Source organism: Pithys albifrons, chromosome 1 (assembly GCF_047495875.1).
Source record: "Pithys albifrons albifrons isolate INPA30051 chromosome 1, PitAlb_v1, whole genome shotgun sequence".
NCBI classification, from domain to species: domain Eukaryota; kingdom Metazoa; phylum Chordata; class Aves; order Passeriformes; family Thamnophilidae; genus Pithys; species Pithys albifrons.
Window position 1 is genome coordinate 22503410 of NC_092458.1, and position 18947 is coordinate 22522356.

Sequence of the window (18947 nt, forward strand, 5' to 3'; positions counted from 1 at the left end):
AAAATCCCAAAGCTAGTAAAAATAAATTTAAAAAAACACCCAAACCCTAAACATGTTTAATTGCTATACTACCTCTAATTCTTTTTAGCAAAATTTCCTTATTTGTAAATAAATGTTTACTTAAATATATTTATTCTGATTAATAAGCAGACTGCCTCTCAATTTAGATGGGCAGGATCAGAGCAAAACTGACTTTTAGGTTCCATTTTGGAGGAAAGTGGAAATTGACCCTGCAATATAGGACATTCTACAACCTGATTGGCATTTTCTACTTGATGAGAGGCAAAACACTTCACTTGAAAAGAATATGGATCCATAGTCTAAGACCTGCTTACCCAGTGCCCTCCAGATTAAACAGAAAAGGAGGGTGAAGCTAACAAAGGCCCAGTTCCACTCATGGTTCTTCCCAACTGTAGACACTCCCATGAAGATGAAGATTAAGGTCTCACTGACACTGCTCAGCATCTTCATGAAATATTTTATTGTTGTATAGGATTTTTGAGACACATTTTCCTCCACGTATTTATTCATGGTCATGGCACAAGCTGTAATCCTGAAAGGCAAACATTATCCCATATTTCACTGGCTTTATTTTTTAGCATCTCTCATATCTACTATATTATTCATTTTTCACAGTTCTCTTTAAAATGCAAAGCATAACTTATTCAATAACCAATTTCAAATTTATAGGGTTGGCGAACCTGCAATTTTGGGCACAAGTTTATTTTTCCTGCAGTGGGGAGTTTTCTGAGAAGACATCAATACATGGAGAGTTTTGTCACATACCAAATGCACATGGTCTTGCAAAGGTCACTCAAACTCTGTTTTGAAATAGGTAGACATGAGAGACAGAGACAGCCCTGAAAAACAGGAGTTGCTGCATCTGTTGCTACTGAGGGACATCAGACAGGATGGCAAGTGCAGGGGCAGGGCAGGACTTCCCTCCCTACCAGCAATTGTCCCACCTCAGTGACAGTAGCCAACTTCTCTTTCCAGGCAAAGCAAGCAGCAAGGCTACAATTTGTCACCCTTCACCACTTTAGGCAACTGCTTGCCGCACCTGCTTATAGGGCTGAATAGGAGAAAAGCACCACCAGAAACCACACTGGCGCTGTTGCACATTTAAAGCACCTAAAAAGTAATGAAATGGGCATCTCAGTTGATACATGAGATAAAAGAATGGACTTACTGTAAGTACTCCTACATGTCCATTTTCTGTGTTAGTAAACAGTTTCCTAATCAGAAGGAAGAGCAAAGAATGGGATCACTTGATCACTATGTTCATGATACAGGGATGGTTGAGGACCATTCAGCTACAAATTTACAAGTTTAAGGGTAGTTAGCAGAGCTGGCTGGAGGGTAAACTCATCTCAGTGTAGGGAAGCACAGCCTGAATTGCCTAGTAATTATCAGGGTGGGCAACTAAGGCAAGATACCTTGTCAAACAGCTGTCATTCCTCGTTCTACTGTCTAGGGCAAAAATATGTCTTCTCTGATTTCCCAGTTAAAAACATTACACATACCCATGTGTGGTTTCCCAGTCAAACCATGTACACTAAATCTAAACAGAGAGAGATATGTGTATTGACTGTCTTTCTGAATACAGCCCATGAGGACTTGTCCTACAGCTATTTATCCCAGTTCCACCAAGTTTTCAGTTTATAATTACTTGTCAACATAGGGGATACTTCTTCTCACTGAAATCTTTACACTCCTTGCTTCATGGCGTAGGGTGGCAGGTTTACTAGCATCTCTTTGTAAAAAACTTGAACTCTCCCATGTTTTGTGGAGAAGCCACTGCAGAGTCTTCTGCTGAGCATGACCTATCTCTATGCCAAGAGCCCCATCTCTGCACCACTCTGAACCAAACACCTCTGAATGTGAGAGCAAATGGAAAGACAGACTGGGGGAGAGCTCAGAAAAACCTCACTGACATTATGAACACACATGCCTGGGATCTTCCAAATAAGGGATTAAAAAAATTTTCACAAAGCAGAAGGAGGAATTCTAGAAGTAGCAGTAAGTTCAAAAGGACCTGCATACAGTGAACTTTCTTAGCCTTTTGCAAAGGGGTGTCCAGAGCAGCAGCTGAGGCTGTAGTCACTGGAAGACTCTGAACACATTTCTCCTGATTAAAGTCACTTTTTTCTGGAGTTTCCTTCTCTTACACGGAGGCAGCCAGATCCACAAAGTGGCTGGGCAGCAATACTTCTGAAGGACAAATCTACTTTGCTGACTTCTCTCAAGCAACAGAGGCCCTGCATGTACATCAGAGTGAGTAACATCCAAGGAAGCAAACCTAATGTGGGGGATGAATGCAGTCTGATGGGGCAAACAGTGGCTTAGAAACACAGGTGGAGAGGCTTGCTAGCAGAACAGTGTCCCTAACCTGGCCTTCACCCTGCATTTTTCTCTACCTGTACTTGGTGACAGAGAGGCTTATCTAGTCAGAACAAAATAAAATGTCCATTGCCATGCAAAAACCAGCTCCAAGCCTAAGCAAACTGCTAGGCTAAGAGGAAGGAAAGCCCCACTAAGACTATCCCAGAACCCCCATCTGTATTTAGTATGACATAATTGTCAGCTCTCTCCTCACTGTCAGATGATTTCACCATAGTCTTGAACAGAAAGATCCTCTGTGGTCCACAAGTAGCATGCTGCCTGGGAAGCACAGCTCATCCTGGTTACATAGGATCCACTGTGGAAGATATGGTGTAGATTTCAGAAACACGCAAGCTTCCTCCCTGAAACCCCCAGTAGTTCAGCTAATGTTGACCAGATCATGCTCTTCACAGCTGTCCTCTTTGTTCTAATCTTACAGCTGCCCAGACTAGGGACTTATAACAGATCCCACAAACTGAGTATGTCAGGAGGAAAGCAGGAGAGGACCTGGGCCATACATGAGTATTGTCTTGACAAGAAGCAGTGACTTGGTCAGGACATATACTCAAGCCTAGAAGCTGTCAAAACACTCCCAGGTTCCTCAGTTTAGACACAGAGTCCAGTGATCAACCTCAAAAGTACGTGTGCAAATCTTCTCAAATATGCTCTCAAATCTGCTTAACACTTTGACCCTCCAGAGGTATCACACTCAGTAGCAAACCAGCTCTTCACAAGACACAGAGTGCACTGACAGACCTACAAACATCTCAGGTTATGCTATGGGTTGTGGCAGCTCTCCTGTGTGTGCACTGCTTATCTACACAAGCATAACAAGCCTGATTCATCCCAGCTAACTCCCACCAATGGCACACACAGTGGAGCTGGCAAGTGCAGGGGCAGCAAATATAGCAAGAAGGCAGTGGGTGGGCTGCAAAACAGCCACTTCCAGACCCACGTTTTTTGCAGAGTCTCAAAGCAGCAGCTTAGTGCCTGGAAGCATTAGGGATGTCAGGTCTGCATCAAAGGCACAACGAAACACTCAGTACTATTTATTACCTTCTTAAAATAAATCATTTTCATGATTATAGTAATTTAGGAAAGCCCTAAGCATGGGGAACAGGGAAACATGCTCTGGACAGGGTTTGTTTTTGGATCCTGAGGTAATGGAGACACTGTAAATAGATGTCTGATAAGAATCTGTCACCAGATTAATCAGGGTTTTTTCAAGCTGTAACTTAAAACACCTGCCATGCTTAACAACTAGAATTTAAAGGGACAACACTCTTATTTTCAGTCACATTTTGCATTCATACAATTAGTGTCAAATAATTGAGAAGCTAGTTCAATGTTAAAACAAATAGTGCTGTATATTATTTGTTACTCTTCAGGTAAGTAATATTCTACAGCTAATCACTGCTCACTTTCAATATCTTCAGAGTACTTATTTACATTAGAAAAAACACCTGATGATGTCTCTTTCATTTGAAAATTATAGAGGGGATATAGTGTTAGAATATAAAATTAATGTCTTTATGCAAGATTTTATGTACATTATTATAATATGTTCTTCACAAACTAAATTTTTACTATCATGATAATCAAAGCAAAAGCTTAAGTGTGTTTTATTTTATATTTCTCATCCTCATACATTAATTCTGGCTTCCCATTCTGTGACCTGAGGTAGTTGTCTTGGTCAAGAAGGGGAAGGAAAAAGCAGGTAATTGAAATTAATCTGCAACATTCTGTACTTCTGAAGAATAAAAGTCTCCCTGTATAAACAGTAGAGTTTCTGTCAGGACTGCAATAATCTAGGCCACTGGGTTCAATCATCAAGTTTCCTTGACCTACTAAATTTACAGTAGTTTCAATGTTTGTTTCTTTCAGGCTGCTAATTCACTGTTGATAAAAAACAGAAGCAAAACAAAACAAAAACAAAAAAACAACAACAAAAAAACAATGCAAAAACATAAACAAAAAAGGGGGGAAAGAAAAAATGAAACCTGTATTAATAGCTCTGCTACTTTCCAGCCTTAAGCAGAAAAGGCAGCATTATAATTACAAATGGAACCAAGCCAATAAAGTTCAGATTCACATCTCTGTTTTACACGCATGATCCTCAGTCATGCCCAGCTCTAATTACAGGAGAAGCTCTTTCCTCTTCTTCTGAAGGTTTTCTCACTGCAGCTCACAGGGACATGGTTCAGGTCCTACACTATTTCAGCCAAGTAACCTGGTGCAGGGGTTACATGGACGATCCAAGAATCATTTGTCCTTAGAACGAGTACACAGACTTATCAGAAGAGGGACAAGCACCTTTCATTCCCTTCTATTCCTCTGCCAGTGAATTCCTACTTGCCCAGGAATGAGGCAATCTGTGTAAGTATCTTTTGTATTTGATAACATTCTACATTCCTGCTCATGTCCTTTCCCTAAAGTACGGTACAGAATGTAACCACAAGGTCTCTCTGAGTATCTTTATAAACGTGGTTATGAAGGAAGTGGGAATCAGTAGTTTAACTGACTCATGTGGATATTGGTGAAAAAGGGGAGATCAGGCAATTATTTCCCATAGCCTGAACTATAAATAGCCACAAAAGCAAATACTGAATAAGCAAAATGGGTTGTAAGGGACATTCCAAGGTCATTTGGTCCAACTACATATTCAAAGGAGGGCTGACTTTTCAGTCACTCAAGCAATCCTGCCATCAGTCACTCGCTGCAGAGAACGACAGGCAACTCAATACTGGTGCATGGTTTTGCACTGTGACACAGAGCAAACTACTCTCTGCAGTTCAAAGGCCAATGAAATGTGAAAATCACTGGGTAGATTTACTCCAAGGGGATGCAGAGACTGCAGAAGCTCTAAGGTTCTCAGCAGCACTGCTGGGAGGGAGCATGCTTTATGGCTTATGCCAGCTGAGACCCTGCATGGCTGCAGAGAGCCCTTCCATCTTGCCTGGGGTGGTACTGACGTACCCAAATCTGTTAGCTATTACAAAGTACGATTAGAGTCAAAAACACGTGAGACACTTGAAAGACAACTTGTTTTCTATTGAGCTGTTTGAGAGAAGAAATATTTTGTGTTTCCTCTTCTGTTGTGCACCCACTCAGGAGGCACTGTTACAAGGGAAAATTACTAGGTTGTTAGTGCTGTGGGAAGCACTGGTGTGCTGGTGGCAGGCACTGGCATGCGGTGGGTCCACTGACCCACCAGCAAACCCGCCGTGTCCTTTCTACTGTGTCCTGGATGTAGCAGGTCCAAATCAGTATTTTCACGAACACTGCCACTATTTCTTTAATGTACGATTTAGCCACGTTTTTAGTTTAGAAACCCTTTAAGTATTTGATCATAGGGTGTCAAGGACATTTGGCTTAGGAGGTGGAGGAAACTAGAAACCACACAAATGCTATGAATAGAAGCAATGGAAAGAGATGGCACTTTTATGAACTCGGTCAAAGAGAATGCATATGTTACTTTATTTAGGCTCATATCAGAGAAAGAAACACATGCAATCTTTAGTTCTTTACTTAAAGTACCAATCCCTCTTGATTCACTGCATATTTCTATTTTTATACTACTAAAATCATCAGCTGTAAGTTTCCTTGCAAATTACTTCCCAGTCCCAGAAAACCTTATACTGACATAACTGTGATATTAAACCTATCTTCACTTGCCTAAAAGATAATAATCAGATTAAGTATTATAAAGTATTAGTGATACTAAGAAGTAACATGTGAGCCTATACAGAAAGCTATGCTCCTAATGCCTGAATGACTCATATTTGCCACTAGAACAATAGAAAATCATTAAAGAAGGTTGGCCTTTAAAAATATTACTTGGAAAGAGAGCAAAACCTTTAAATATATCAAATGTCATAAAGGCTCTTTCTAAAGCTGAGAATTTTACAGTATAAACAGAATGAAGAGAGAGGCTGTGCCCTCTTTTTACTGAAACCCATAAGTGAAAAAACAGGAGTAAAAATATTTTTATCTGTTGGAAGTGGGAAGAACAATATTATTTTATACAGGGCATACAAGGGACATTGTAACACACAGGCACACATATCAAGATACTAAACTAAAAGATTATATCACCACAGAATTGCAAATTCTAACATTCAACCAATCCTTATTGTGCTTATAATCCAGCAGTAGTTTGCTTTAATGATACATACATTATGTTCATAGAATGGTACTCACTGGCTGCTCACATGACTAACTGTTATACATAGTTTCACTATATATTGGCATCGAAAGTGAAGACAGTTCATGAAGTTCCGTGATATCAGTCCCACTTCCTCCCTGCCACCACTGCCCCTACATCACTGTGGGCCACTCCTCATCCATGCCTCTATATCTAGTTCTACGGTCACACGAGGACACAGGTCATCAAAGTTATCTGGGTTAAAAATAAGCCCACTGAAAATACAAGTGAATATTTTTAACTTGAAACATTTCAAAGATATGGTTTATGATGTGATGCCATAAGCAGTTTTAGTGACACAGCTGGTGTGGTGGCAAGTTGAGAGAATGGGGTGGAAATGCAAGGAATTGGCCGGAAATCCTCAAGCCAGCATCTCTGCTATCCACTGTGGAACAATGCCATATGGCAAGGTTTGCAAGATCTGATCCTCTCTTCAATTTCTTTTGGCATTCTTACTTGAGTACTATAATTACTGAAGTTTGGGGTACTTACGCCATGATGCCCGAGAGATGAAACATTTCAGCTGTTATGTATGACAAGTAACTGTACAGGAAGACAAAGAGTGGCTCAATCACTCGGATTTTATGGGTGAAACGGGTGGTAAAGGCTGCTACAAATCCCAAAAGGATTCCAATCAATACTCCACCGATCCCCACTATAAAGAAGTTAGCAATCCCAGCGAATATGTCAATAACCTTAATTGTGCGCATCTGGCAGAAAGACTTGAACAAATTGTACAGGACCTAAGAGGAAAAAGAAAGCACATTATGTTTTTGAACTCTTCATAATTTCTGTCCATGTCATTATGTTCCTCTGTTTATATGTCGATCTTTGAATTTCTGTATCTACCTTGAATTCACTTTTGCTGTTGTTTATCTCTGGCATATTATTTGTCATCCATATATATCGGGGAGATACATAAAGATGGGTAAAAATCACTATTCCCATTTTTGCAAATGGGACAGGTATCTTAATCCATGCCATTCTAGGGGCCGGGAGCATAGATCTATCTAACTCTTCTTTAAATTAATTTATTTGCACAGCTTCTAATTTCTCCACAAATGTCAATTTTAGATTTTCCCTAGATGAAATAAATAAAATGGAGGGGAAAATACAGTTTTGTAGTCAGTAAAATGTCAGGTTATTTTCAAGTATCTTTGAGAGGTGAAATACTGAATTAGACCATAGAATCAACTAGTATGGAGACTGGGAGGTTGCAGGGGGGTGGGAATGGACAGTGACCACCTCAACGAGTAAAAGAAACATGGCACCCATTAAGTGAGTGCTCTAACTTACTGACCATTAGGATGGTTTAAAGACAGAACAATCTGAAGTCCACACTTCCCTAGTATTCAGTATTTTAGTTTCTCCAAAATAGACAATGGAATCAGTTCCTTTTAAAGAAACCTTAAAGGGTTTCCCCATCTGAAGACTTACATGGGAGGTTTAAGCATTCCAAGCTCCCAGACCTGTAATATCATGCTGGCTACAATGTCCCCTTGCACAGATAGAAGTTTGGTCACAGGCACCTATTCCTATCACAGAGGGTTCGCAGGCTAAGCCAGTGAAGTCCAGTCTTCTTAGACAGCTTGCAGGAGTTAAACCTCTGCTTTCTTTCTGGACTTCTTAGTAAACCAAACAGGTTTCTCTATCAGGAATGATATTTGAGAGAACAATGTTTTATCAGCACTTGTATTGTGCCAACAATGTAGGTGTTTGAGTAGTAGCTGGGAAGGATTTCTCATGTTTGCAGTCTTGTTCTCTCTCACATGACAGAATATAAATTGTTCAGCACGTTTTAGCCAAAACTGGATAGGTCTTACAGAGCTAAAAGTTTAAGGCAAAGACATGGCTTATTATGGGTCCTTTGGGCTAAGTGAAAAAAAAGAACTGAAAAAGAAAAGAAAAAATATATTCCAGAGCAGGCATTACAATAGAAGGTTAAATCAAACCTAGAATGGTCATCAGTAATTTTCACTACAAAGCAACAAATATGGCAAGAGCAGGATCATGAACTATTTATTTGATAATAATGATGCTCTCAGGATGAGTCCACTTGGGAGAAGTGTCCTTTTTCACCTGGACAAACCCCTTAAACTTGCTGCTCTGAGCCAGACTTCCAGCATTTTTGCCCCATTCCTTGTTATTATGTCCTGTGCAGGAGAGGAAAACATTTTCACAGATTCCACTGGTTTTCCACCTGTTTTGATATGTGGACCTTATGGATTTGCATGAAGAGAAGTATACCAGAATTAAAACTACTGTAGTAGGTGCCTTTGTTGGTCACTTTACAAGGGTCTCTCAGTCCACAGACTCCCAGGATTCCATGAATCACAGATGGAAGAAAAAATACTGTTGACTTGTGTTGGTTGCAAGGAGTTTCCCTGAGTCACTTGTTGAAACTTGGGACAATCATAAAGTTGTGTTTTCCTCTAAGAAACTTACAGAATCTGACCTGGCAGAATGCTCACTTGGTATGTATTAGGGAAGATGATTATTTTCTTTAACTGAAGTTTTAAATAGCCTTTTTTATATTTTAAAAAGTAACTATATATACAGGGCAAGTCTCCAAAGTAAGGGCACTGCAAGGCACTTGTAAAGAAGCAGAGAATTTTAATCTACCTGAGTAATAGCTTTCCCGTAACATCACCTCATCCTCACAGCACAGAATACACCCTGGAAATAGAATGGAGCCTGTTGTTCCCCACAGAGACATCCCCATAAATCTCAAGTCTGTTGCCGTAAGTTATTTGAAAGAGGAAAAGTAACGTTTTCCTTTGTACCTCTGCCATGGTAGAAGCAGCAGCTAGGACTATGGAATGTCGTGAACATGATTTTAATCTCATTCCTATTGTCCTTTATTTACACTGTTGTAAATGAGATCAGAATCAGGTTCTCCTTCCTTTTACTCTACAGCAGTTCAATTTTACAGCTCTCTCTCAACTTCCAGGTGTGTTAAACACAACTGGTCACATTTTTTAATGCATTTGGTATGAGAACAGGGGGATTTTTTTTAAGTCTAAGATTTTCATTTACTTTCAGCTTTCAGCTGAACTCACTGAAGGTTACACCAAGAAATATTAGTCATGGATCACTTTTTAATCTTGTCTCAGAGTATCTCTGAATCACTAATTGCTTATTTTCATCCTTTCTCAGTTATTAGTTTTTAAATCTAAAATTAAAGCACTCTAATGTTTTCAGCAGAGGCAGAATACAGAGCTCTTCTTTAATGTTTTCTAACATGGGAATAATATTATTGTCATGGCACTGGCTCCTTCTTTGTGATTTTAAGCCCAGAATTGGAATTTAAACTGCTAACATGCACCTGTCATTTTACCATTTAACATCACCATACCAGTTACCCTTGACTCAGTCTTTTGGTAAAGCACCAATTCTGATCAAGAATCCAACTGGCAAACATTGTCCTCAGCCAAATTCATGCTCCAGAATTCCACCAGTGGGGGAAAATGAATATCCACATGCACAGACATATCACAAAAACTATCAGGCATGAAAGACCTGAGAAATGCACACTTTGCTTTGTGTACAAAATGAAGGTGTGGTAACACATTCTCTGAAAAGGGAAAGCATAGAGGACACTGCTATTCTGTACATGCTTTTATTAGGAGCAGCTAGGCAGTACAAGCAGGACAGCAGGAAGAAGGGCTTAAAGTATTTAGAAAGCATGTTTAGTAAAGCCACTGTTTTGCACTGCCTATCTGTGTTTCTCCTGGGGTTTTTGATACTGCAGTGGCCATAGGAATTAGGTAGCTTTCACTGATGGCCAACCTGCATTCAAGTCCCCTTCTACTCCATCTTCACATCCCACTGCAGGCACCCACCAGGGCAGGTGGGACTCAAGGCCTCCAGCAAATGAAAGCTGAAGGGTTCTGAGCTCTGCCTGTTAGCTGGTTTTATCAGCTTCCTCTGTAATACAAGGGCAGGGAAAGGGAGAGCATTTACAAAACATCATCTCCTCAGTGCACATAGCTGAGTAACCTCAGCATTACCCCACCAAGGTCTGCTACAGGCAGGGGAGGAAAGGTCCTCTAAGGGCACCCTACCAGGAATCCATAGGACAGCCTGGGTCACATTTTAAGTACAGTCACATGACTGCAGGTGTGCAAAAACATAACAAGGAACCATTAGCAGACCAATGCTGTGTGTGTGGAAACCACTTGATCTCTTGCCAAGTGCTACCTTTAAGCAATAGCCAGGAAGTAAGACAGACCAAAAGTACTCTAAATTCCTTTCACTGCTTCATGAATATATGTACAGCCAGTGCGTTACTGGGCTGGTCCTACAGACTCCTCAGAGTATCTTCCCTGTGTCAGGGCATCTGGACAGGCAAGTCATAAAGAAAGACCACCTCCAGAGAAGACAGTAATGATACCTACAGGAAAGCCATGAATTAATCTGACATATCAGCCCCTACAAAAATGTTGGTTTAGAGTAATTTGCCACTGGGCAAAGGCACACATGAATACTCCTGTCATCAGGATGCAGGATTTTATTAGCTAATCTTGCTGTACTAACTGCTGCTGTAGTGGAAAGATGGTTAACTTTGTGATTGAAAAAAGTGATTTTGGTTGGAAAAATCCACCAAAAAACAAATTTTACATTAACATAAATCCATATCCCTTTCCCCATGAAAAACTTGTATGTAGAGCATTCCAATGAGTAAGTGGCCATTAAGAGTGAATAGAGACAGGCCCAGACATGGCTGAAATTCTGAGCCTTTTGAAACTCAGTATGTACATCCACTTATTTACAGGACTGTCTTAAGGACCAAGGCTCAGATTAAATGATGAAATATATACGCATTAAGCAGATGAGACAAAGTCTGAGAAAAGCGCAAAAATGGTGAGGCAAAGTCCAAGAAGAGAGGAAAACAGATCAATTGTTCATAAAATGGGACAGGAATAAGAAGCCAAGGACAGAGACTGGAAAGGTGAGGACCCAAGTTCATCAATCTTTCTGATTCTTCTATCATATGAAAAACTGGACCTCCATATCTCACAAAACCAAATGCATACCAGGACATAGCTGGCATGGGCATGATTTCAAGTAAGGCACAGATAAATGGGAATAATGTCCCAGACATGGTGTCATCAGGTAACACAAAGTACATTGGGGGTGTTAATGGAATTTGCAGATTGTTGTCCCCAGGTCAGCACCACAAACACAGTTCAGCTAGTTAATGATTACAAATTACTGCTTCCAGGTGGCTGTCCTATCTCATCAGTAGCCTGGGACACATGTTTTGGTGGTTTCAGGGCAGTTCCAACTGGATGGATGTAAGCAAAAAGTTAACCTCAACCAGGTCCTGTGCCATCTCAGTGATTTGCCCATCCTTCCTGTGAACACACTGGGACACCTCACATTGGTCCTTTTCTCTCTCCTGTTCAACAACATTTCTGCAGGTGAAGAGAGTCAGGTTTGATTACAGAAGTAACAGAATTACAAAGATACAGAAACTACAGTAATCAGGTAGTTAAATCCCTACAGTAAATATGCTACCATTATGCATTACTGTGGTTTAGTAAGATTGTTGTGGTTTCTAAATCTAAAGTTTAAAAAATTACATAGACACATTAGCACTCCTTGTCTTACATCTATTAGCAAACTGTAATAACCAAATACGAAGAGATATAATGGAGTGGCATGTAAACAATCATTTATCATTTGTATCAATTAATCTTTTATCAAGTAACTTACCACAGTTATAGCATCATTCAGCAAAGACTCTCCAAACACTAGGATGTAAAGTTGCTCATTGACATGAATGTTTTCAAAGACGGCTAACACTGCCACAGGATCCACAGCTGAAATGAGGCTGCCAAAGAGCAAATTCTGCAGTAATGTGATATCAGTCAAACCAAATGCACTGATCTGGCAAATTCCATAAAGGGAAATTCCAATGCCGATGGCATTCCAGAGCGTACCCACCACAGCATACCAGAATATGGTACCAAAGTTCTCAAAAAAAAGACGAGTTGGCATAAAATATCCAGCGTCGAGTACAATGGGTGGTAAAAGATACAAGAAAAACACATCACTGTTCATTACAGGTGGGGACTTCTCCTCTGCTCCAAAAATAATCCCACCAAGAAGCAATCCAACCAGAATAAGGAGACAGCTTTCAGGTACTATTGAGGGTAACTTGTGATAGAGATGAAAGCCTTCAAAGGAAAAGGAAATGGTTATTTGTATAGAATGCATAAGATTACTCTGGATTCTGCTATCTTAGTTTCTATAGCAAACAAACAGCAATTGCAGGGCAAACTTCATTTTCATTGCAAAGACTGAACTGGACATCCACAACAGGTCAAGGCAAATATGTTGGCTAGAATAGTTAATTCAGTTAATTTGGTGGAGCAACAAATAGCTGGACTTCAGAGCTAGGCTGGGTGAAGCAACTATGTGCAAGGGTTCTCTGTGAAAGTGTGGGTTTTTTTATAATGTGGAACCCTCCAGAAACACAATCCAAACACTTCTCTAGGGCAAATTGCATCTAGATGGAGAAAAAAAATCATACTAACCACTCTTTCACCCCTGGACAGCTCCACAGAGGAGTTTAAGGAGTACATTAATTTCATTTTTAAAGTCTCAAAGTTAGTGAGGAGAACTAACACATGTGACCTGCACCCAGTCACCCATGGCCACTTCCTCTGCCACCATGAGAAAGCATTTATAGACACAATTATGATTTATGGTAGAGCCTCCAAAATAATTTCATAAGAAGCAACACATTTTCCATAAAGGGACAATAACTTTTAGCCTGAATTATTATGCTCATTCTTCTGTATTATATGAACAGAGACAGTGTCGAGATTCTCTCACAAAAATGTGTGCTAAGTACTGAAAAAATTAATTAAAAGAGGTTCTTATGAGGGCTTAATGATTGAACGTTCCTTAGCCTACTAAAACTCTCAAAGCCATGCAGTTTTGATTTAAAGATTCCAATTACTTATAGAAGTTGGCTGTTGTAAGGATAATTTTGGTAATGAATGAGAAAAGTTTTGAAGGAACCTACTCTGGTCAATCTAATGGAACGATCCACCTTATGCACCAAGGTCACATTCCAGGTCCCAGCGATGCCAATCTTTTCCAGACTCCTCCTTATCTATATTTGGCCAACATAATTATATAGAAATCTATCCACACCCACAAGATCCCACAATTCCTGCCTAACTAAAAAGCATTTAAATTATTTTAAATGAGAGCTGCACAGAAACACTGGGTGTGGTAATAACGGGCGTCTATTTCAGTAAAACTATTTCAGTAAAAATCACACCTCTAATCGAAACAGTTAAAGTAGTGCAATCTTGGTACAGTTTACAACCAGTTTCCCAATGTCAGCCTTCTGTATCTTGTAACACCTATTTTGTTAATTCTCCTTTCACCATAGATTTTTTTCCAGGTAAAAGAAAGCCTGAACTTATAATTATGAAAAACAAATGTTTAAAAAGGACCAGGGGGAAAGCTGTTTTAATCTACTAACCTTTTGTTTATATATTCTATAACTATTAAAGCTATTTTTAAAAGCAAACAGCTCAAGCAGCATTTTCTTTTCCTTTCTGGATCAACACAGACTGCTTTAAATAATTAGAAACACAGCCTATGTGACTCATTGGAAGGTCTGTCACTCAGTGTCATTCTTCGAAATCAGCATCACTAATGTCCTTTATTGGCAGAATAGGTAATGAACCTGAAAAAAACAATAATTTGTGGTTGGAGCCTTGACTCTTCAGCTTTCAACCACTTCCACATCATTTTATGATTTTCTTAGTTTCTGCACTGGCAGAACACCAACATTTCCAATACTGTGATCACAAGATTTCCCCTGTGTAAGTAGGTTTTGCTAAAAGTCTTTTGAAACCCTTCAAGAGTAAATTTTAAATTATTTTCTAAATAAAAATTCAAGAGAAGAGAATTTTTGTAAATGCAGCTTTTAAGGAGAAAAAAACCCCTAGACATCTGTAATGTAAGGGCAACAGAATGTCTACTGTGAATACAAAAATGAAAACCTTTTCTTTTTGTCTTTACAAGCCACTCTTGCAAGGTCACACCCTCTCAGAGACGTGGGACTTCACCTCATCTTTAAAGGTAATGGAAAGCTCCCACTAAGTCAAATATGTAAACAGCATTGAAACTCCTGAAAGACTGCCTACCTAACGCAAGGCATTCAAGAATGCTCAGGGACAAGCTATCATTCCTGATTTGAGGGCAGAGAGCTAGGATTTAGAATCCAGTGTACTTCAAGCCATATGCAGGTGCCCTGCAGGATGATTTTCCCTGCTCTGACAGATTCACAGCCAGAGGGTCAGAAGCACCCTGGGAGCAGGTTCCCTGAAGTACAGGAACTTGCACTGAATGCAGGACTACAGCTACTTTCTTCTCCTCCAACTCTGTTCTTGGACTCCAGACTATGCAGTGATCCAACTTCAACAGCATGGAAAATGTTTATCCAGTAAACATATTCCACATATCATGGCAAAAATGGCACTAGGACACTTGCCTAAAGTGCAAGCATGTTTCAAGCTAAGAGTACTTAGAATCCTGGTTTTCTACTTTTTGGGTGAATTCCAGTGCTTTCTGATGCTGGAAATGCCACTGAGATAAGTACCTCTGAACAGCGTAAATCTCTTCTCAGGAGAGCAGTGTTGGAAGAGTATCAGCTCAGTTCCCAGAAGAAACACTTCTCATTTTTGCATTTGTGATTAAACAAAGAAGTAATGGGAATCTGGATCAGTTACACAATATTTTGTGGTTTTAGTAGTATAAAACTTAAGCAAAACTGAGGGATAAGCAGATTAGTCTCACTGCTTAGAGACTCTAACATTCTTCAGGTACAATGGGTCCCACCTAATATACTCATCAGCATGTGAGTAACAAACCTCTGGTATCAACACACAAAATAAGAAATAAGTAGAGGTAGTCAGAAAATAACTCCACTCAAGGCAATTTATTAGATTTTTAAATGTGCCCTTGTTCTACACTGGAATAAAAACACCATTTTTCTAATTTCTTTATGAAAATATACCTTGTCAAAATGTTCAAGTTCTGCTTGACAGCTTCAGGTTTTCCTTTCTTATGCTTTCCTGCTCCCTCTAAACCAAGCCTACAGTGACATGATCACAGCCAAGATCAGAGAAACCTCTCAGATAAATCCCCTATAAAAATTAGCAAATGCTGAAACATCTCTGGTGAAACTGTGCTTCTGTGAAAATCTTTTTGTTGAAAGACTCATAAGCAGGTGCTGCAGTTGAGTTTTCTCTGGGATACTTCACACACTGAGAGAGTTGTTATTACACACGACCCTATCTTCTTAGCTCCTCACAGCTGAAAAGACCTGAGGGCTCTGTTCATAAAGGTTTGCTGCTTGGCAGTGCCAAGTGTAAGCATACAGTGCCTAGCCCCAGAAAGGAATTTGCGATGCCAGATTAAGCTCCAAAGTTTCCTGGGCAGAGCGGGAGTCTCGAGGTAGATTTCATGCTGCCTGGCATGACAGGCGCAAGATGCCTGTGCTGCTCAGCAGGAAATGATGGGGAGAGGAATGTACCAGAGAGCCTCGTCTATCACAGGGTTGCTCTCAGGGCTACAGGCAGGGAGATGGGCTGGAAAACCCTCTCCACCCCTTTGAGTAGAGACACATGGCCCAGTCCCAGAAATCCACGAGGACTTGGCAGAGCAACATTTCTACGTGTTGGTGGTTCAAGAACTGCTCCTCTGTGCTACCTTCAATAGAAAATGTGGCAGTAAAAATTTGATGTGAAATGTGACTGAAGAGAGATGGGAGCCTGAACTTGGAAGGTTTACCTGATGCACTTGCTGGATAAGGAAGCACAGACAGAGCTCCAGGAGCAAGAACTGGATGTTCCTAATTCCAGTCCCGGAGTCAGGGCGCCTGCAGATAGGTGTGGTGAAGCTGAGCACTGCCACACCTAGGGCCACTCCTGGATCTGGCCCTCACTTCTCTACACACTCACACTGACAACAGCATGCCCTAGATTAGCCACACTTGCTTTTGTCTGGTGTTAACTAAAGGGATTTAAAAATCATATGCATTTTTCTTCATTTATGCAGTTTGCTTGACTACTTCCTGCAGTCAGACTGGAAAATTAGTAAGGTAAATTTTAACTTTTTACTTTTTAGATGCCTATGCACCAGAAAAATACCATGCTAGTCAGAATGTACAGTCCTACAGACCATTATTGTGTCTGTATTGTGTTTACATGTTTCAAAGGGTTTCTCTGTAATCTTTAATAAACAAAAAGCTTTTCACTAGTTCTAGCTTATTCAAGAGTTCTTGCTGTATCTACTTTCAGAAGTCAGAACAATTTTACTCAACTGGCTGAGATAGTCCTTTACCAAACTCCCTATTTTCTAGTTATTACAGTTCATGATATACTTGAGTGGATCATATTTGAACTCTGTCCTGATTCTGCAATCACCTTGATGCATACTCAAGACTAACCATGCATCTTTAATGCATTAAGATACATGCATCAAAACATAGGCGTGCTTTGCGATACAGTATTTCTGCAGGAAGTGATGATGCCATAGCAAGTTTCTTGGGGAAAGGATCAGGCCCCCAGCTACAAAGTTAGGAGGTGAGTAAAAATTTTTCGTTTTGCAGAAACCTAGTTACCTGATCACTAACCAGAATGTAACACAGTCTATTTAAATGTCACAAGCAGAAGTTAAAGTTTTAACTTTGATAAAATGTATTATCAGAATGAGCATGATCATAGTTTCTTATGGAAATCTGTGCTGCAAAATCAGAATTCTGAATTAAACAACTGTAGTGTGGGTAAACTTACTTATTTTGTTCCTACACCTTTATTCCTTCCATTACATTCCAGGTAAGAAGATACAAAGTTTATAATTCAGAGACTTACTGGATCTTAAATAGCTGTCTAGGACACCACTATCCGATGTTCTTTAGATTATTATGCTGTACTCATTACTCTGTTTGGGACATGGAAAGCTAATTAAAAACATGACATATATATATAAGGTGCACAAAAATCAGTGAAACTATGCAATACCAAATGTTTTCCACAGGAGGGAAGAGGTGGCCTTCCTTACTAGTACAGTGCCGTCTTTCTTGTCTTTCTCGGGACATCAGTGAATGGTGCGAAAGCAGAGTAAGGAGGCTTACTCTCCCCTCATTAATATTTGCTTTCCATCGATCCATTGTCCCGTTTCGAGCCTGTCATTACACCCGGCGTTATTTTAAGAAAAAGAAGATCGTGCTCAAATGACAGGAGGGCGATCAAGGAAAAGTCAGTCACGCTCCGGCTGCACTCCGGGTTTTACGGTCCTCATAGCCCAGGGTTTACCCGGCGCTGCAGAGGGCTGGAGGTGATCTCTCCTCCTCCGCACCTTTCCTAACCCAGAGAACCCCGACTTCTGCCACCGGGCTCCCGCTCTGCGGAGGAGCATCCGCGCCCCCCGCCGCCGGGCATGGACGAGCCATCCCCGCTGTCCGCTGCGGCGCCGGGGGGCGGGCGGCTCGGGCGGGCACGGGGAGGGAAGGAGGGAGGGATGGAGAGAGAAAGGGTCGCCCCACGGCCCCGCTCACCGATCTTGGCGAGGGAGGCCAGCAGGATCCAGAGGGTGATCTCGAAGGGGATTTGCACGTGGGGGTAGTCCAGGGTGAAGACGTGGAGCCGCGTCTCCTCGAAAGCGGTGCCGCTGGGGCTCGGAGGGGTGCCGGTGCCCATCGCCGCGGCGCCGGGCAGCTGCCCTTCCGAGGTGGCCCGCGCCTCCGCCGCCCCGGCCGCCAGCGCCGCCAGCACCGGCACCAGCGCCGGCACCGGCAGCGGCCGCAGAGGCGCGGCGGGGCGCGGGAGGCCGCCGCGGCTGCCCATGGCGTCTCCGTCCCACTGCCCTACAGCCCCGTGCCGGCCGCCGCCACCATCCCCGCCGCTGCGGGCACCTGCCGCCGCCGCCGCCGCGGCCCTGCCGGCTCCGCCTCCTCCCCGGTGACTGGGCGAGTCCCGGCCCGGCGCCGCCGGCCGCCCGCGGCGCCCGGCTCCCCCCCGGCCGCCCCCGGGGCCGCCCCCGCGGGGCTAAGCCGCGGTCCGGCCCCGCCGCAGCCGCCTCCGCCGCCCCCGGGATGGCACGGCCCTTGTCAGCCGCCGCGGCCGCGCCTGGCCGGGGGCCGGTCCCGGTCCCGGTCCCGGTCCCGGTCCCGGTCCCGGTCCCGGTCCCGGTCCCGGTCCCGGTCCCGGTCCCGGTCCCGGTCCCGGTCCCGGTCCCGGTCCCAGCCGCCGCCAGGTGCTGCGGGTTGAGCGTGTGCTGAGGCACCCGGGCACCAGCTCCTGCCCTTCAGTACCTGCTGGGATGAATG

The 18947-nt window shown here is 42.1% G+C and overlaps 1 protein-coding gene across 1 annotated transcript in view; it reads right to left on the bottom strand.

The window, feature by feature from the left end:
* Positions 1 to 18586, bottom strand: part of SLC9A2 (solute carrier family 9 member A2) — a 30941-nt gene extending 12355 nt beyond the window's left edge. The window contains exons 1-4 of the mRNA XM_071577810.1: positions 18177 to 18586; positions 12305 to 12768; positions 7079 to 7329; positions 336 to 553 (exon numbers count right to left, since the gene is read on the bottom strand). Of these exons, the coding sequence (XP_071433911.1) occupies positions 336 to 553; positions 7079 to 7329; positions 12305 to 12768; positions 18177 to 18465 (1222 nt within the window). The 5' untranslated portion in view covers positions 18466 to 18586. The remainder of the gene's footprint in view (positions 1 to 335; positions 554 to 7078; positions 7330 to 12304; positions 12769 to 18176) is intronic.
* Between the last annotated feature and the right edge of the window lie 361 nt (positions 18587 to 18947).